The sequence below is a fragment of the Pygocentrus nattereri genome, chromosome 10 (assembly GCF_015220715.1).
Source record: "Pygocentrus nattereri isolate fPygNat1 chromosome 10, fPygNat1.pri, whole genome shotgun sequence".
In the NCBI taxonomy this organism is placed as follows: domain Eukaryota; kingdom Metazoa; phylum Chordata; class Actinopteri; order Characiformes; family Serrasalmidae; genus Pygocentrus; species Pygocentrus nattereri.
Genome location: NC_051220.1, coordinates 26,087,076 through 26,108,561, shown reverse-complemented (window position 1 = coordinate 26,108,561; position 21,486 = coordinate 26,087,076). Strand labels below are relative to the sequence as shown.

At 38.3% G+C, this 21,486-nt stretch overlaps 1 protein-coding gene across 2 annotated transcripts in view; it reads right to left on the bottom strand.

The window, feature by feature from the left end:
• The window catches only part of ralgapa2 (Ral GTPase activating protein catalytic subunit alpha 2), a 137,130-nt gene that overhangs the window by 107,087 nt on the left and 8,557 nt on the right, over positions 1 to 21,486 (bottom strand). For both annotated transcript variants that reach the window (XM_037542061.1, XM_037542060.1), the window contains exons 2-3: positions 7,943 to 8,053; positions 6,119 to 6,168 (exon numbers count right to left, since the gene is read on the bottom strand). In XM_037542061.1, the coding sequence (XP_037397958.1) occupies positions 6,119 to 6,168; positions 7,943 to 8,053 (161 nt within the window). The remainder of the gene's footprint in view (positions 1 to 6,118; positions 6,169 to 7,942; positions 8,054 to 21,486) is intronic.

Sequence of the window (21,486 nt, the reverse complement as noted above, 5' to 3'; positions counted from 1 at the left end):
GGCACTTTAAGGGATGAAAAAGCCATGCAAATGTGTGTCTTGTTTTCGCCAACTGCATTCCCTAGTGCCATGAGAGGCTCTTTGTGTGTGTGTATGTGTGTGTGGTGTGTGCACATGTGTATGTGTGTGTGTGGCACCTGCAAGTGTGAGACAGGGCTGCCGGCTGAAGGCCTGCTCTGCCCGGGCACTAAAGGCACTAATAGGGAGCTCACGGCACAGAGGAAACGGCCATTATGCGCCCATCTGGATGTGAAAGAAACTAGTTTAAGCTAATAGCAGTCAAGAGCAGACACTGCTTTAACAGTAATGCTACCACTTTTCACACAGCATGCCATCAGCCAGTGATTTTCATGACCTACAGTATCTGCTGGTGTGCTCTATAATGAGAGTTTAACGCACACACACACACACACACACACACACACACACACACACACACGCTTAGGTTGATCAGAGTTACAGCTTAAGGGCTCTTATGAGTTAGGCTTTTGAGTGTATAACATTTGTGCCTTTTCAGTTTAGTGGCTTAGTAAACGGCCCAAGTGATAAGAGTATCTGCTTATATTCTTCAATATAGCAATCATGGCACATTTTAAAACAAACTGTTCACCAGAAATATAAATGAAAGGAAATACAAACCAATAAAGAAATAAACAGTTAGTCTTAGAGGAATTCTAACTCTATGGCAATCTACCATTATGATTTTATACAAGATGATGGAAAAGCTAACTTACGGTCATAAAGTGAAAAGCTAACTTATGGTCATACTTTTTTTTTTTTTTTTTGTGTCCACTAATCAACTGAGATTACTGCTTTTTACAACCAAAATGACCAAGCAAAGTGTAGATGTTATTCATGTTAAGGCGAATACAAAGAAGCTGCCCAACGACAGATGGATAATCTACAGAAATGTGTCAAATAGTGACCCGCCAATATGAGAATGGTGGGTCGACACCAATATCTCATTTTCCACATACAAATATGCTGATATACATGATATGATATACTGGGAATAGACCTACCCAAGTCACCATTAGTACAGTGCCCCAGCATTGCCAGAACATGCTGCTGTTCCGAATTACAATAGATATGTCATCAAATATCTGTCAAATCTGTCTTATGCTAATCATTTTTCAACATAGGAATCTGATATCACTGTGCATCTTTATGGTCAACTCTATGTTGTCCCAACACCCTAAGAACTAAAGAGATTTTAATCTCAAGCCTGGAATAATTTGTTATTTTTATTGATTTTTTTTTGTGTTGCACCACTGTTTAAAAGACAGATAAAGTATATGTGGAGGGTACTAGTTATATAAATAATTAACAAACCTAATATGCCTAAAAATATTAGCAATTTAATTTTCTATTTTGCAATTTTTTATTGTATTAAATATGTATTTAATAAACTTCTAAAGTAAAAGCCTAAAGTGGCCAAATATGCTGATTAGCCGTCTTGATTCCTAGCTTCCAAGTTATACAGGGTGGGCCATTTGTATCCAATCCACTTTCCAGGAAACTGTTCATCTAGGAATGCTCGGACCTGACACCCATAATGTGGTGGTGCACCATCTTGCTGGAAAAACTCAGGGAACGTGCCAGCTTCCAAAGTGGATTGGTCGTCGTGGGCCAGTTGAATGGCCTCCAAGGTCTCCCGATCTGACCCCCTTAGACTTTTATCTTTGGGGTCATCTGAAGGCAACTGTCTATGCTGTGAAGATACGAGATGCGCAGCACCTGAAACTACAGATACTGGAAGCCTGTGCTAGCATTTCTTCTGCGGTGTTGCTATCAGTGTGTGGAGAGTGGGAGAAGAGGGTTGCATTGACAATCCAACACAATGGGCAGCACTTTGAACACATTTTATAAGTGGTCAGAAACTTGTAAATAACTCATGAAAGAATAAAGTTACGTTAAACCACCACCATTGTTTTTCTTGCAAAATTCTCAATAAGTTTGATGTGTCACACAACCCTCTTCCCATTGAAAAAACTAAAGTTGGATTCAAAATGGCCGACTTCAAATTGGCCACCATGGTCATCTTGAAATGTTTTCCCCCTCCCATATACTAATGTGCCACAAACAGGAAGTTAATATCACCAACCATTCCCATTTTATTTGGGTGTATCCATACAAATGGCCCACCCTGTACTTAGCTCCCAACTATCTACAGACACAGCTCAAGCTCAAACACATATTAATCGCTGCTGCTCTCTAATGGTGTTATATCAAGTCACATTCTGTTTATTATGCTATGAACATATGACTGAGAAAGCAAACAACTGTGGAAAATAATGGTTCGCTCAAACAATCACAATATCAAATAACTGATTATGTAATAACTATGACATTCCTATAGCCACATATATCTATTTATGTCTATTTATGCAATTTGGCAACTGCCTAATAGCTTCAATTATAAGCACATTTCTAGTGAAAAGGTTTTCCATTATTTTCCAGTTTTCACATAACCAAATTAATTATCTTTAGTAATCACCAGCAGGATAAAACTGTGGAAGATTAGGTTGAAAAATACTGAAATATTCCTTTTAAATAATGCTTATGAATAATACACAATGTAAAGATGTATAAAGTGCATGGACACATACACATACTCCTATCCACACACTTGCACTACTGTGGATGTCTAGAGGGTGCCAGACACAAAGAAAGCAGAGAGGAGGAGGGGAAGAGCTGGGAGGACAATAGACTCCCTCCTTTATTCTGACAGCAGCCTCAGTGATGATCCCCTACAAAAGGGGGTCACATACCACACCACCCAGAGGTATTTAAGATAATCCCATATACACCGATCACAACAAGAAAACATGCATGCCATCACAGGTTTTTACAAAGGAGCAGAATTCCACGACTGAATACTGTGTCTCAGCATGAGAGAGGAAATACCTCAGCTAAATCAAGAGAGGAGTTCTCCGCAGAATGGGGAATAGATGAGAGAGAAGGTGGGATATTGCATGGCTGTCAAGCTACATTAACCCACACTTCTCACAGCATGGATCCACTAATGGCTGCGGCCCTGCAGTCAGCTCATACTCAAAGCTCTCCTAAAAAGCTTGTTTGCACGCCTGTAGCAGGACTGGCCAAATGACTGGCTGATCAAATGTTACTGACATGGTGGTGTGAAGAAGCAGGTTTAACATACTCCCTGAATGAACAGGAACTAATTCAATTCTGCAACAAGTACAACACCTGGTTTGTTAATAAATCCAGTTATTTATAGCCTAATACCTCTGTGAAATACTAGAGGCAGCACAATATTGTTCATCACAATGTTATCACAATTTTTGAATAAATATAAATATAAATAAAAAACACCATTGTGCAACACCACCTGTGCAACAACTCCAGTCGTGAAATTTCCTTGCTTCGAAACATTGCACAGTCAGCGACAACAGCAACTCCCAAGAAGTGGTAGGCCATGTAAAATGACAGCGTGGGATCAGCGGATGCTGAGATGCATAGTGTCTAGAGGTCACCAACTTTCTGCAGAGTCAATCGCTACAGACCTCCAAACATGGCCTTCAAATTAGCTCAAGAACAGTGTGTAGAGAGCTTCATGGAATGAGTTTCCAAGGCCGAGCAGCTGTATCCAAGCCTTACACCATCAAGTGCAATGCAAATGTAGTTGTGTAAAGCGCCGCCACTGGACTCTAGAGCAGCGTAGATGTGTTCTCAAGTGACAAATCACACTTCTCCGTCTGGCAATCCAATGGATGATTCTGGGTTTGGCGGTTGCCAGGACACCGATACTGCAAGAGTCTTACTGCACTGTGCCAAGTGTAAAGTTTGGTGGAGGGGGGATTATGGTGTGGGGTTGCGTTTCAAGAGTTGGGCTTGGCCATTAGTTCCAGTGAAATGAATTCTTAATGCTTCCACAGACCAAAAGACTTTGGACAATTTCATGCTCCCGACTTTGTGGGAATGGTTCAAGGACGGCCCCTCCCTGTTCCAACATAACTGCACACCAATGCGCAAAGCAAGGGACATAAAGACATGGATGAGTGAGTTTGGTGTGGAAGAACATGCCTGGCCTGCAGAGTCCTGACCTCAACCCAAAAGAACATTTGAGATGAATTAGAGTGGAGACTGTGAGCCAGGCCTTCTCGTTCAACATCTGTGCCCGACCTCACAAATGTGCTTCTGGAATAGTGGTCAAAATTCCCTTAAACACACTCCTAACCTTGTGGAAAGCCTTCCCAGGATAGTTGAAGCTGTTATAGCTGCAAAGGGTAAGCTGTCACCATATTAAACCCTATGGATTAAGAATGGGATCTCACAGAATTTCATATGCGTGTGAAGGCAGGTGTGTTTGTGTGTGTGCGTGTGTGCGCGCATGTGTTTGTTTACATGCGCATGCATATCAGTTCACTGCTTTTTCATATACTATTCAAGCTTTCCTGCCAACAGTATAGTTGGCTTGTCATGTACCTAGCTAATGTAAGTCCAACGCCTTTTTATAAACCCAAAGTTAGTTAGCAGTCAAAAAAAAATAAATCAACCAAGCAAAACCCCTATAGCCAGCTATACTGACCACAATTTGACACAAATCCATGTTGTAGAATATCCATATCACTGTAACTACTTGCTGTTTCACTCTGTGTATCATAGATTTTCATTAAGGTCTAACGTTGATTTCCTGGCTTCAGCTTCAGTGGAAGCAAGTACAACCACAGAACCTCCCCCAGGTTTGATATGATTGGCTTACAACTTACAAGATCTGATATGACTGGCCAAGCGGGGAGGTTCCACTTTTCATGTTACGTCAGCAAATTTCTAGTAGCACAGCAAAGGCAGCACTGCATTAGAGAAGCAGCAGCGCCTCCCTCAATTCATCTGCTTATAAAGGGGTCAGAAGCACAACTGACATTAAAAAATGCGATTACATATTTCCACCAGTGAGGTCTCCAAATCCCAAAAACTTACATATTGTAGCTTTACATAATTGAGATCAAGTGATTACGAAATAATTGTGACAGGGTTACTTTACATATTAAGCCATATATCCACTTATTTGCTAAGACATAATACAACTGCTTCACAATAAGCAAAGACTTCATACAGAAGCAAGATCAAAAATCCAGGCACTGTCAGGTGTGAACAAACATCTCAATGCAAGCTTATCTCTTCAGCACACAGCCTTAATGGCCACACTATATTTTAGCTTAGAGATATTTTCCCTGGTGCTATAGGAAGAGGAATGAAATACATAGGAAAGTGTCAGCATGGTGCAAAGGCAATTTATAAATGGTCAAACGAGCCTTGAATACATGTCTTCGACTTGAGGAAATAAATTTGTAAACCATATGCAGCGTCATGATTAAAAAATTAAAAAAATAATAAAAAAATAAATAAATAAAATGTTAAGTGCTTGTCATGCACAATTTGAAGAGCCTTCCATATAGTACATAAAACTCCACCATTTCTCCAGGGTGACCTTTTGAGTCGACCACTGTTGACACAATGCAAACACTCTCCTCATACCCAGACTCCATTTCTCACCTCCCTGAGCAAATGTAACTAGAGAGCGCCATGCCTGCCAGCCTGCCTGTTTGTACTGGAAACTGGAGCTGCCATTTCAGCCAGGTGAGAAAAAAATAAAGAGGACTGTGCCTCCAGGAGGGACAGGAGAACAGTGAGAAACCTACTGACAGCTGAAAGAAACACCTTCACAATGCATACAACAACAAAGAGCCACATCCTTACTGACATCCATGTTACAAAACAACAGTTGAACAGCCTAACTAAGATCAATCATAAATAAATGTAGCATATCAACATTTAGCAATTCCAATAAATGCATGCTGTTGTTACAGCTCAATCAGCATGACATGTAGGTAGTTTATATTAATGCCTTGAATTTATTTGCTCATAGAACGCTGTAAAACCAAGGGTAGGACAAGCTAACCTGACTAGACTAACCTGATAACAGAACAGCATAACAGACTAATATCACACAGTATTCATGGCTTCCCCATAAAACAGTTAGGTTAGATCTAACACATGCATCAACAAGGACTGATGATATTTTAGCAGCTTCAAGGAATCACAAACAAATCAGACAAACAAGCAGAAGGTAAAGTGTGCAAAAGGCACCTACTTCAAAAATAAAGAGGATGGAGTCCAGCTCCTCACGTTGAGATTTGTTCCCTGAAAAAGAAACAACAAATTCCATTGAATGAACAACCAGTAATAAGCCAAAGTGAAAGGAAGGCAATAGGTTTTAATTGTTCAGCCAAAATAGAAAATCTCTCTCTGTTATTTTCTTAAGCAACAAAAAATATTTTTCATGTTATGCAACATTTCAGCACTGACTTCATTTAATAAATTACAGTTCAATACGTTTATCTCATGTCTTTGATAGGAGGAAAAAATGTTTAGCGGTAGCAGCTGATTACTTGCTGCTCTCTGCTTTATATATCTGGTGATAGCAAACCTTTTCCAGTTTAACAAATGGCTACTATAAATTACTTGGATCAATGCTTGAATTGTAAATTTACATTAAAAAAAATAATCAAGGAGAAAAATGCCACTCAACCGGTTTCAGAGTTGACTGAGGTGCTGGAGCTAAAAAAAAAAAAAAAAAAAAATAATCTAAAAATAAAAATAAATAAATACATTAAAAAAGAGAGACACAGGTCTGTGGGAAAAACATTTTAATAAACAAGCTTGACTGAAAGCTTGCATTTAAATGCTAACATTTTCAAAATGTTTAAATGTTATTGTAGTGACTACATTCACTGGCCTTGCAATGATACACTGCAAAAAGCAGTATTATTACATTACATCACATCTAGGTCAGGGTTCTTCAATGTCCGTCCTCGAGTGTGCACAGTTTGCTGATTTTCTTGCTCAAACACTCCTGGTTCAAGTCATCTATTGACAGGATTAGTAGGTGTGTTTGAGCAGGGTAATCACTAAACAGTTCTAGACACCAGGCTCTCCACAGCCAAAGCAGTTTATAGATAGTTGTATGTGACCACATGCATTACCGTTGAGTAAATGCTAACATAAATCCCAACACTGCTAATATTTCAAAAAACATTAAATGCCTGGTCAAGAGCTTTACATCAAAAAATATGTACTGCAATCCACATGTTTGGTATATAAATACTGTTTAACAATGTTTTTTCACTGTGGCCTGCAAAGTAAAACTATGTTGCTCTGTAATGAGATGGCTTAGCAAAAACAAAAGCCTTATTAACTTCAAATGAGGGAGCATATGGCCTTGAGCCAGGCAGGGCATAATCCCTGACTGTTATGTCATAACTGAGCTCTTACAGACAGGGGAGAGCACCAGCTTTAATAATTCAACAGCTCATAACAGCCATGTTTAAATGCACCAGACACACAGGCTGTCACCTTGAGGGAGCAGTGGGGTGAGCCTGGGCAAACGCAGGAGCACAGGGCACATCACACATATCATGCATTAAACAACAGGGACGAGCCAGATGCTTTGGTCAAAGTGATGTCCTAACCATGTATAAACTGAAAATGTATTCCAAGTAGTATTTAATAGCACAAGTGCTTGATCTTGTAAACCACTGTTACATTCAAGAATTCTATGCTATAGTGGTCTATCACTCCACACAGTCGATTTCACACTGTAATGGAGTTACATTTTGAGATTTTAGTCAACTGAGGCTAATTGTTAGTCCTTTTGTCAGCTGAAGACCAACTGAATTGTTCCATAATCATTGAACTTTGCCTGCAAAGTTCCTGGTGGTCTGGCTTTAAGCATCTGTCACTAGGCAGATGTTGGTGTTGGTGGCCTGATTTGATGCTGCTGCACAGATATAAGCCATACAGCATCGCAACATGATATTGAAGATGCTAAAAATTACACCTGTAATTTACACTATGTTGCTGTTGGGGTTTTGAAAGCGTGAGAGTTGAATTCAAAATACATTAATGTAGAACTTACCTTTTTGCTTTAAGTTACTTTCCAGTGTAATGAAATTTTCATAGAAGATAAAATAAATCTGTGAGCAGTTGGCTTCAAAAAATGTCTTCAGTTCACTCCTCTCACTATTATCTGAAAAGAAACAAATAAATACAGAGTAAGTCAACTGAAAAAATACTGAGTAACTGTGTGGTTCAATGTCACCAATAGGTCTCACACTACCTTGGTTTTCCTAGGGCCAAGTGCAACACTAATGATGTACAAATCATGAATTGGTGTAGATTTCAGGTAGGAGATGACTTCTTGGCTAAAATACAGCATTTCAAGTAAAGTAATGGGTCACATATTTGGAATACATGTCACATACACAGCATATTTTTATTGTAGTACCCAATTTTGTATATCAGCTACCTTTAACCACACTGTCAAGGCATATTTAGTTGTTGAGCATTCATCATCCCATCACAAGCAAGGCCAATTATTCACAGAAAAAAAAAAAAAAAAATGCCCTGTCACAATACAATGGGTTACAGCTTGTCTGAAACTGAAGGGAGTGGTGAGGTGTGGACTCAACAGGACACGCCATGATGGGTGTGAATGCTAACTCTTTAAACATCTAACACTGCAAAACATGATTATCACAAATCTCAAAAAGTATGCATCTACTTGTCTAGTCCAAGTCACCATCTGGCAGGTATCCTTAATCATTCAGAAAAAAACAACATTATTTTGTTTTCACAGCAATGTAGAAATCAAGTCCTAACAATAGGCTAAAATAATTAACCTACTCTACATATAGCATGCTGTAAAGTTCACTTCTTTAAGCAATGAACAACTGTAAATAGATTTAAGGGCCAGTATTCTACATTTTTCTTGTATTTTAATTTTTCCCCTGGGGTCCACTAATAACATGTGGTTGGTTTTATGCACAAAACAAGGCCATCATTCATTTTTACATGACTATTTTTCAACCCCTCTTTATCCACTAGAATTAAACAGGCTGTTTTGTGTTACTGTGCCTTCGAGACTGATATATGTAAATTATTTCTGGTCTGATTGGCTGCTCTGTATTGCTCTTCATTCTAAAAACAGGACTGAAGCACTCCTTATAACTTAAATGAATATGGGCATGGCTGTACTGCTGCAGCCTGAATGTGCTGGGTCAAACTGCTGTGATCTGAATAGATGGATATATGCACGTCACATTTTCATCTCAAAAACACTGAATTTAAAAACAGGCCGTTTGTTTATTGTTATTTGTATAATGTTTAGCCCTTACTCTTATTAAGCCTAACACAATTATTACATAATCATCTAATTACACTTATTTAAGATGACACACTTATTTGTGATGATTGCAATTATTGTAGTTGATTTGATTCTTTTTCACCATTTTTGGTGAACGAGTAGAGGGCAGCACACAAACAATGTTTGTTAGCTACATGTAGTTCTTATATGTCATATTTCACAGTTAGTAGGCATTTGGTGCTACACCATGGCTGTACTGGCTAGTCTGTGTATCAGTCACTGGTAATGGCAGGAAAAAAAGAAAAACAGATGTTAATAATGTGCAGGTCCTCTAAACCTAATCATATAGCTAACCATTTTGCACTGAAGGAGGCGTTAAACAAAATCTAGTATATCAAGCGTTCTGCTGTTAAACAAAAGCCTGACATGAAGGACAACTGCAGTTGCATTTAACAGATTAATTATATGCCTTTTCAACAATCAATCCTGCATTTGGTTCTAATCCTTCGTCACTGCAGCTCTCTATGCTAAGGACAGGCAAATGAGGAGGCGGTCACATGCTAAACGTGTAATTACGCCTTTCCTTCTGTTGTAGCTTAAAGCTTAACACCTTAACACCTTCTGCAAAGCTGCAATGTACTAAGATCAGGCAGGAGCTGGAATCTACCCATAAGCAGCTCTGGGGAAATACTGGCATTTGGAGCCAATTTGTAACAGCGGCGCTGGCCTGATTTCTAATAGCACTGGGACTGGATGACAGATAATTAGGAGGAATAGATTTGATGGTTGAAATATTATGCTGGAATGTTGCTCTGAGCCAGCTATCGTTCAACCACCGCTGGATAAACATATAAACATGCTAAGGCATTGAGCAATTCATAAACTAATACAATCATGAACCAGAAAAAGCTGGGTCAGTATGGAACTTCTAATAAATAAAAGAACTTGAGACAGGGGCAATTTAGGGCTACTAGTGAGGTAACATAATTAAATTATTATGTGATTTGAAACAGGTGATGCCAAATAAAAATAAAAAATTATGCGTGGCCATGACTTAGTAAGCTGTGGGAACGAGATCACGGTTTACTAAGTCATGGCCACACATTAAGATCTCATTCCCATGCCTTACTAAGTCATGGCCACGCATTAAGATCTCATTCCCATGCCTTACTAAGTCATGGCCACACATTATTTTTATTTACACAGGATGTCACCAGCGGTACTCCATACTTTTCAAATAACGTTTATATTTTTTAACACTACATCGTCGTCTTCACGTTAAGGCCACCAGTCTGTTCAACTCTGAGAACACAGGAGAGCGTTTACAAGCAGATTTGTGTTCTCATGTTTAGCACCATTTGTTACCAGTTTAAGGAGGTAGCTCTGCACAAACAAATAGGGCAGCTGGACGAAGGGTTGCCGCTGAAATTAAATGTTTCAAAATCGTTCAACTTCAACTGTTCAAACAGAAAAAGTTTGCCACAAACATTCACCAATTTCCCATTTGCTCTGTCAGCGTGCTTCTCCTCTGTTAGAGCAGAGCCTCTCACAGCAGCACGGAGAGATACTGACTTCAATCCGTTTCGATAAAGATCTGTAATTATAGAATTTAGTTGCACTAAAGAGTAGACAGACTGCAGAACGCACAGGTCACAGACTGCACTGTTTAAAACTAGGTTTAAATTTAGATTGATTTGTTTGTTTACTTGTTGAGCTGGGCGATATGGAAAAAAATGTTATCACGATAAACAAAATTCATATCGTTCGATATTGATATATTGTGATAATGTCAGTTCATATTTTCTTTCAAGTTTGAAGGCTGATTTTTGCTCCTGAGTGATTAATTGTTTTTTAACTATCCGTTTTAAACTATCATTTATGGTAGGAACGCGGCAACCACTCACCAATCGGTGGAACATTTCACAAATCTGTCATGGGACAGTGGGAGAATGCACGGTGCGCTGTTTTTATCAGCTGGAAAAGCACGGCTGCAGTTTTTGTAATAGTCATAATTTAAGAAAGAAAACAGATTATCTTTCAGCTATCTGGTGACGAGTGCTCAGCTATCCCATTACAAATGCTAAACAAGTGGCCAAAAACAGTGCTAAACTGTTTGGTTTCTCAACAAACACCAGCTAGTAGATGACTGGATTCCTCTATACTATTGTACACCAGACAAACAGAGCCCTCCTTTTAGGTATGTTTAAACTGAAAGCGGTGCTTTTGTGTCGTGTTTGATCGTGTGGTTTGTGGAAGTGTGATGGTGTATTATATAGAATTTATCAAACATGTCTTATTGCTCTATCAAGGAAAAAATTTATATTGCAATAATTATCATTATCATTTTATCACCCAGCCCTATTTACTTGATTAAAGGAAAACTGAATTAGTTGTTATATTTTATTGCTGCTACTTTGCTCATCCTTGGTTAACACCTCATTTTGCGTTTCATTTTGTACTAAATTAATATAATCTTACTCTATGATTTCAGTGCTCCTCAGCTTTCCTTTATCAACCCTTTTTATTGTTTAAAAATAGTAAAGTGATCAGGAATCTTCAAAACTGCAAAAAATGTTCACCCTTTTTAAACATGTTTATGCTAAATGTTCCTCAGTCGGAAGAGGGTGGAATGCTCTGCCCAGGTCAGGAGTGAATTCTTGCCCCAAGTAGATGAGTTTAAATATCTTGGGATTTTGTTCACGAGTGAAGGAGGGATGGAGCGAGAGGTTGACATGCGGATTGGTGCGGCATCTGCAGTAATGCGGACCCTATACCGGTCCGTCATGGCGAAGAGAGCGCTGAGCCAGAAGGCAAAGCCGTCAATTTATCAGTCAATCTACGTTCCGACTCTCACCTATGGTCACGAGCTTTGGGTAGTGACTGAAAGAACGAGATCGCGGATACAAGCAGCCGAAATGAGCTTTCTCCGCAGGGTTGCCGGGCTCTCCCTTAGAGATAGGGTGAGAAGATCGGCGATTCGGGAGAGGCTCGGAGTAGAGCCGCTGCTCCTCCACGTTGAGAGAAGCCAGTTGAGGTGGTTCGGGCATCTGGTAAGCATGGCCTCTGGACGCCTCCCTAGGGAGGTGTTCCAGACATGTCCGGCGGGGGGACCCCGGGGAAGACCCAGGACACGTTGGAGGGATTATATCTCTCGACTGTCTTGGGAACGCCTCAGTATCCCTCCAGAAGAGCTGGAGGAGGTGGTGGGGGAGAGGGAGGCCTGGGCCTCTTTGCTTAGGCCGCTGCCCCCGCGACCCGGATAAGCAGTTGCGGATGGGCGGATGGATGGATGGATGGATGGATGGATGGATGGATGGATGGATGGATGGATGGATGCTAAATTATGTGTTCTAATTAACACCAGATGGTCACTTGTATTATATGACATTAGCAGCTCACAATACTTGCCAACAACCTAGATTACATCTGGTACATTAAACCTCAAACTGAACGGCAGTTACACCTTGTTGGGGCATCTCTGTAAAACTCTTCACCATTCTAGAATCAAGAGACAAGCAGCAGCATCATATCTCTAGGGGCATATAGTAATACTGAGGAACAGCAGCAAAGGTAACTCAGTACAGTAGTGTACAGTCAACAGTCCGCCTCACACTTGAAGACCTGAATAGCCTCTCAGGCCTGACACTATTGACTTGGTACTGGTGCTTAAACACAGCACAGCATGAGCCCCCTACCCCCTCTCTCTCTCTCTCCACAGTCAATAAGACCTTCTAGGCCACTTGCATTCTGTTTCCAATGGATTACAGACCAAATATTGAGTGCATTTAATTCAACTAACAAATTTCTATTTGAAGACCATTTGCAACTTTAATTTTCTTTCAACTTACATACTTGCACATAACTGTACTTTTTACTATCATTTTACTATTGGTTTTAGTGTTATCCTTATATTTTCTCTTTTTTTTTGTTCTAAGATTATATTAAGATTATATTTGGTGAATGGAGGAACTTCAAAGTACGAATTTCATTGAAGTGTAACTGCCTGTTTCTGCTGTGCATATGACATAAATCTTGAATCATTTCTCATAGCATTTTGAGCCACTATTCCAAAAACATTTTAGAAAACATTCATTTTATGACTATAAAGAGTCACAATAATGAAATTCTAGCTGACAAATAACTAAAATACAAGTAATTGCAATTAACAATTTAATTGTCTATTTTGTTAAGTGTAGGCAAATATTAAAGCCCAAGCCTAAAGTGGCCCAATTGGCCATCTTGCGTCCCGGCTGTCAATTTTAGCAGCTTCCAACTGACAAGACTCATCTCATCCAAACAAACAAACAAATATTACACACTGCCACCCTCTAAAAGGTGTTACCAGTCAGATGTCAGAATTTCGTTGTTTTTTGTTACATCCCATTACACTGTTTCAATTTGCAACATCTGAAAATGTAGATTTGTCATACATTTTAAAAACAGCAATCTGAAGACTGCCATGTTTTTAAAGTTAAAAAATTGAATCATGTCTCTATAGTGTATGCCTGATTAGGCCAAGAGAAATATCTTGAAATGACAATCAATTTTGTATGTAGTATAATACAGAAGTGAAACCTCTCCCCCCAACATCACACATGGGAGCAGTAATAATACTATGGGTGGAGCTCTTATCACAGCGTCTCATGCACTCTGCTTTTCAGCACTCTTCATTGTGTTAGAGCTCTTCCTGGAAAACATGTTGACTCATCAAAAGAAGAGTCTAGCAGCAGACACATCCTCAGGGAGGGAGGGAATGTTAGATATAATTTGTGTATGTATGGGAGAGAGAGAGAGAGAGAGAGAGAGAGAGAGAGAGAGAGAGAGAGAGAGAGAGAGAGAGAGAGAGAGAGAGAGAGAGAGAGAGAGAGAGAGATATCCCAGTGACATCCTGTGTTGAAGAGGATCCATCTGTGACTTACACTACCCTTGTACAAACTGCATCAAACCCACTACATAACAGGTTCAATTTTTACATTTCCTGGTCATGCTAAACTGGTTGGATCTAGTCCAAATTTCTACATGTGATAAATGTTCATGGTTATTGGCATCATCAGATTTGCACATGGAAAACATCAGATATCTACACCAGCACATCCATATCCGTGCTCCCTTTGTGTATACAAAAAAGTCAATGTCAGTGAAGAAGGCCATCATGACGTTTAACAATCATAACAAAATCAATAACAAGTCAAAAAGCCAAAAAATATCTGTTTGGTACAATGTTAAGAAAGAATGAAAGAACAGTTGAGAATGCAACAAAAATCAGATTATTACTGAACAACCAGGCAAACAACAAAAGAAAAGATCATATTTTAGAATAAAATCTGAAAAACAGAGGCATAATCTCAAGTAGGATTACAACAGCATGCAGGCCACTAGTAAGCCTCAGGAACAGAAAGGCCAGGTTACAGTTCACTAGAGAGTACATAAAAGCCTTACGGAACAAAGTTTTATGGACAGATGAGACAAAAATTAACCCGCAGCAGAAAGACTGAAATAGGAAAGCATGAAGAGAAAAAAAGGAACTGTTCATCCAAAGTAAACCACATGTGGTATGGGGATAGGCTTGCGGTACCAGTGATACTAGTGAAAGCGCCTTACTCGTCTTTATTGATGTGATTCTTGAATTACCTGCGAATCAAATGCTTTACATGAGATGGTGCTGATTCATTGTGCAGAAGGATAATGGTCCAAAACGTAATATTAAGCAACTATGACTTATTTTTCTTGACTGGCCAAGTAAATCATCCAAACTGAACCTCACTCAGCATGCATTTCGCTTACTGAAGTTAAGATATAAAGTAAGAGGCAAAGCTGAAACAAGCAGAAACTGAAACAATGTTTTAAAGGCCTGAGAAATCTTCACAAAGGAAAATATCAGTCTACAGATCTCAGATATCAGGCAGTCATCAACAGTAAAGAATTCCCAACCAAGAAGGAGATGTGAGTCGTATATAGGGCACTCAGTATTGACACTCTTGAGTTTTAAAAAAACACAATTTTGGCAACTTTTTTGATGAGCCTTTATTAAATACAATGAGATTGGCAAACATGGGAATAAACAAAGTTGACTTGTGGAATTAAAATGTAAATAGTACAGTGCTATTATAATAGTGAATTATGAATTTAGAAACAATGTCTGTTGTTTACTGAAGAAACACATGGGAAAATGTCAGCCATTTCTTGCACACTGTAGGGAATACCTTTTTTTAAATTTAATTTAATTTTATTCATTTTTAAGCACTACATTCCCCATCACAATCTCTTTCTCGACATCTACATTTTAAGGAGACAGGACTGTACTCCTGTAGACAAAGTGTTGTCCAGAGCAGCGTAATATGAAAGACAAAAGGACTGTACTACTGTACTTTTGTAGACAAAATGTATTCCTGTCTGAAAGGAGAATCAAACCTTAGTCTCCCATGCTGTGATCATCCCATGAATAATGTCTTATTGCATTAATATCACTGTTATGTTATGTAATTCTATAATGTGTAATTCTTTTTGTTTGTTTTGATGACCATACCACATAATTTAACATTAATTAACATTAATATACCACATAAGACATTTTTTATGAAACCAGTTCTGTGCACCTGTTTCCATCACTTTAACAGGAAACAAACTTTGGTTTATCAAGCTAAATGCTAATGAATGACCAGGAGCAAGCAGTTGTCTGCACTGTCTACACAATTCTGTTACCTACACTGTCTGGTTTTAGTTTTTGTTGTTGTTTTTTTTTGCTTTATTTATAATTATAACTATCAGGAATTTGAGATAATATTCGACAGAACACTCAAAAATATAAATGCATGATAGGTGCAGCTCTACTTATTAGCATAGCTAGATATCATAAAAATTAGTTAATAAAACATATAATAATCCACAAAGTCAGGATTAATATACCAACTTTTGGATATACAGTGTAAATAATGATTAAATGTTTCCAATCAGCATGACAGCTCAACAAGCTCAGATGAGTTTACAATATGTATCATGTAAATCTGTATAATGCATTTGCATATCGAACTCTGAAAGCTTAACTGACGTATTTACTATTGAGAATAGTGTTAAAGCAGAAACAATAAGACTAGGGAATTCATGGGGCTTGTTTAAATACATTGGGGGAAAAAATAATAATAATGGCATTATTTTGCCAGCATCTGTAAACATAATACCAATAACACACATATGTGTTTGTATGTGTGGCAAGCAGTCAGACTAAAGATGATGAGATCAGACCTCAAGTAGGATCCATGTCATAAGCCCATCAGAGCTTGTCAAGCTGCTCTGTACATCCCTCAAACCAGAAGCATGACCTGTCAAGCCAATCTGCATGGTGTCACAGATGGAGAGAGAGTGCGCAGACAGTCAGAAAGAGGAAACTAACAGGAGAGATAACAGTAAAACGATTTGAGGAGGTCTGATAACCTCAGTTTGATGCTGCAAAGACACACCATCTATTTAGGAATATACACTTTCTGCCTGTGAATATGAAAAGACTGCGAAACTTGAGATTCATCAGCATGATCATATATAGTATTAAAACTGAACATACTGTCTGTGATGTAGTGAATTCAATACATCTACAAAGTTGTCCTGCAGTAAGTGGTAGCACGAAAGTAGGCTTTGACCTCACATGGTTGCTGTGCCAACATGAAGTAAACAAACCTGTTTCGTAGCAAGTTTAGCCAAACACTGTTAAAACTGCACCAGCAAAAACTCCACCTCCTTCCAACACCTTCATTTCTAAGAACCAAAAATGAACTAAAAACAAGAAATCCCATTACACGAGTGAAGGCACAAATTAGTCACATCCCCATTCACCACTCACATAATCCAAATGAAGACTCAAAGGCTGCCTAAAGAAAGCACTCGCAAATATGCGCCAAAGCATGGTAACCATTCACAAATTTGAATATGTTTATTTATCCAAATGCTTTAGCAACAGGCAAATACTGCAAGACAAATAAAAAAAAAAAAAACGCCTCTCATACAACTCAAATAGATATTTTTTTTTTCCAGACTCAAACCCAGACCAAGTACTCACTTTTGGATATTTGTCAATACCCAGTATTGATGCAGGTTTTCTAATAACACTGAACTTCCAGTTACAATAACTGTGATTAACAATTGTTGTTATTATTATTATTATTATTAAGTCAACATGTTTATCATTTCCATAAATTGTTGAATTCACTCTTCTGTTCTTTTACTTAAACAGGGAACTGTTAGCAAGTTTCAGCAAAATATTATCTTTCATATTATTATCATAATATTATCTTATCCTATTATTATTATTTTTTTTTAAAGAAATCCATCTAAACTTCACTACAGTTTCATGAACACTAAGCTAAACAGCTTTTCACTTTCCATCCAACCATGGTGTTGAGGTGTTGAGAGATATCCCTGTAGCACATTGGCAAAAGTGGGAAATAACACTTTGTTGAGCATCTGGTAATAGAGTGGTGTGCCTTCATGAGAACGTCTCACCAACTGTGTGGCAGGAGCTACTGGAACACTGCTCACTGATAAAGGTTCATGCTTACCTACTAAGAATTCTTCAAGAACATTGCCAGGTCTAATACTGGAGTCAACCTTCCATGTCAAGCTAGACAATGCCGTCTTAACAGGTAACAAGCTAACAGGCTTGTCCATTATTATTTACTTATTATTTACTGTTTACTTACATGATAAATGTTTAGTCGGTCAGAAGGAATGACCGCTAGACTGAAGAAAGGCAAAAAAAAAGCAGAAGTTGTGTTTCTCTGTTGTCTTACTATTACCAGCTAAATCCTACAAGCATCTGGCTAACCCACATTTCTATACTGCTGTGCGTGCTGTGATGTACACAAACAACTCTTGCTAAAAGAGCAATAAATCTGAACATACAGACACACACAATGTTTAAATTGTTCATAAATGTTGTAATAATATATATTATATCGCTGCTGTTGGAAGAAAACTTTGCATCTCCAAAATGGTAACTTTATAGGAAAAGGAAAAAAAAAAATTTCATTTTGATGTAAGTCGATGGAACCAAGACAGCAGAAATATATTACTAATAATAATATCCACCAAATTCTTTGCATTTCTGTGTTTATACCTAAAATCTATTTTTTATGTCTCAGTTCCACAAAGCTGTCCATGTTTTCTGCATCACAGAAATCATATGGCCCTATTAAATCCAGTGTTGAAAAGTGAATTTAATAACATTCACAAAATTTCAATGAACATCAGCCAAAACAGACATAAAACCTGGTTTATTCCTATTGGACACCTCTAGCTATAAGCTAGAGTACTGTACTTTATGTACTTTTGTTAGCAAAAAAACAGAGGAAAGGGCTGATAACTAGTTATTTCTTAAGGATCTGAGCATAAGTTCTGTGGCAGCTGTTAAGGTGTTGTTTGGGAACAGTAAGTGAGAAAAGCATGCCAACTGTGAGCCAAAAGGCATATAAAATATTCAGTGTGGGGCAGTGAGAGAAAAACATGCTCGCGGATATTCAGACACATTAACACGGGAGAAACCACTCGTTCTGAATCACGCTAATGCTAATGACAGTGTAGTCTACTGGTGTCAGCAGTCAACTTTACTTCAACACTGATGCATCACTTCCATATGAAGTAATTTTCTAAGTGAGCAAAAAAAAGCTAGCTAACTGATGATTAGCTAGCTGTTCTAGTATCTTTATTTCAACAAAACATTGTTTCCTGTTTATTATCACACACTTTATTAAGAGTTAGCTACATTTTTCTAGTGTTAGTTACTGACAATCATGAGACAGAAAAAAAAGGAAAAATCTGTGATAGAATATTCTAGTTTGCTCAGTCCCTTTTTGGAGGACTGTTTTGCAAACAAATCCAGGTTAAAGGCTGGATTCACTGATCTTGAAACATCTACCAACAAGCAGCTACCAAGAAAATGGCTCTTAAACCAAATTAGAAGGATTCTAAGGAAATGACACAGTCATGATGATGGCCATAGGTTTTGTTCTTTAATGGAGGCGTGTCTCCAATGTCATTGTTTTGGAGACATTACTGAGGTACTTGAAGGCCTTTTCCACAGGCTATCTATTAAGGCCTAGAAGAGTAATAGCAGTTATAGTTAATAGTACTCACAAAACTAAGCAGTAATTACTTGATAATGTAGTCAACACTATTTGTTTTCAGATCGAGTACAAGTACATCTTTTAGTACTTCCTGATACCGATTCCGATACCATACTAAGTAACCTACTTCGAATAAAGTAGTTTTTAGAGCAAATGAGTGCAATGTACCACAACCTTAAAATATAGCATATTTTAAATTAAATGCATTAGTTAGCTATGTTACATTAGTTACCTTGGGTTGAGTAGCTCTTCAGTGGAGAAAAGTGGGGTTTGTTCTATGTCAGAAAAGCACTTCTGAACAGTTATGTAAACAATGTTTCATAGTCTTGATCCTTGCTCCTCATCTGTCTTATTCAGCAACAGTCTCTTTAGCACAGTGACAAAAGGAATGACATCTGGGGCTAATCAGGAGCTCACATGTCCAGGTTTGTGCCTTGTTGGAGTTTTCGGTTTGCCCTAAAGAAAGCTATGTCTACAGACAATTATCAATAAAGTCTTTTAATTCAAAACAATACAATGTGTGCGAGTACGCAGCAAAACCACTGAGAGTCCCACAGCAGCTTTGTGAGCTTGTACCACACTGTGCACTGAAACTAAATCTAGGCGGTGATGTACTTGGGAGGGTGATGTGGTCTCTCGAAAGCCTTTAATTTAACACGTTAAATTGCACAGTGTATTTCTGGTGGGAACACACCAAGGTAGAATGTTTAAAGTGACCAGCAACTTTGTGTCCAATTACCATGATATCAACAACATTATGCCATGTGAGCCGACACTTGTTCACTGCTAGCTTGAGTCGCTTGTTCAGTAGCACGTCAGCGTACACCAGGCTTTTGTCACATGGTGTCAGGTGATATCGGATTTTTGTGAATACGAGAAAATGAGTACAGTATCAGGCTGATATCTAATGCTACTATTGGTAGTGACACATCCATAGTGGTATACAACAGGGAAAATGAGCACATTCCTAGAGAAAAAAATAAAAGTAGTCAAAAGTCTGTGTATTAAACACCTGTGTATTAAAACACCTTTTTTTGGTAGTATGACATGTGATCTTAGGTGCTGCTGATGATGCAGTAAAAACTGCTTGTGAGAGCACCTAGGAGCTTTTTTTCTTCTTCTAAGGTAATGATTAAAGTAACTAAAGACATTAAAGTATGAAGACAAAGAGGTCATGTGTTATCTTTGAGGGGTTTAGCACAGTCGCTGTTCATATTTACCAGAAAGGAGGTGGCAATGTGACACAGTTAAAGTTTTCCCTCTCAGTGCTCAGAGCAGATAAGCCTGGTAGCTTAGCAGCATTTAATGGCTCAGCAGCAAGCAGCATCCCTGATTTCTCAAGTCACCCTCAAATACCTCTCTTAATGAATCAGTGGCATCATGCTGAGTGTAGTAATTCTGTCTACATTCCACTTCAAAATACTGGTCTCTGAATAGAAACATAATAAATACTGAATTGATTCAATTATTGAGTCACAACAACATTGGGTATAAACATAAAAACATGTTTGACCTCGATGCAGTCATTAATCAATCAATCAATGGCCATTTGCATTTGTTTCGTAACCAGTCACTGCACTGGTTAAGAAAGCACGATTTCCTCCAACAAAACTCCTCAGAACAAACCTGTAGTGAGAAAGGCAGTGACAGTAAATCAGTCAGATTTATTAGGCGAATAGAGGTGAAAATATGACCATTAGAAAACATGACTGAAAACAAATTTAAACATTTGAAACCATGTTGACATTGTGACACTGTGTGCAAGAGAAAATGTCCTCTTCAGCAAATTGGACCAACTAGCTTTTTAATTTACAAAATGTTTATTTTTGCATGCTTTGTTTTTTTTGTTTTTTTTTAATCCCTGTAGTGCATCCTCTAAGAGTGAGGTCTGAGATGTATAGAGCACAATGCTCTCCTGTGTTTTCTCTTTTCTCCACAATGAATAGCCTTCTTGTACCACTACTGCCAATAATCAAAGACCACTAGAACTGAAGCTAAGCTCAGCAGATAGATATTAATTTTGTTTCTTGGAAACATGCAGTTCCATTATGGAACATTATTACCGTTCATTTAATCAACATCTAATCTTGGTCTTATTCCTAGCAATGTGATCATATTCCCACATATTGTGAACAAGATACACCTTACAGTATTTACCGCAGATTATTTTAATCATGATTAACAAGCCAAAATATTGTATAGACA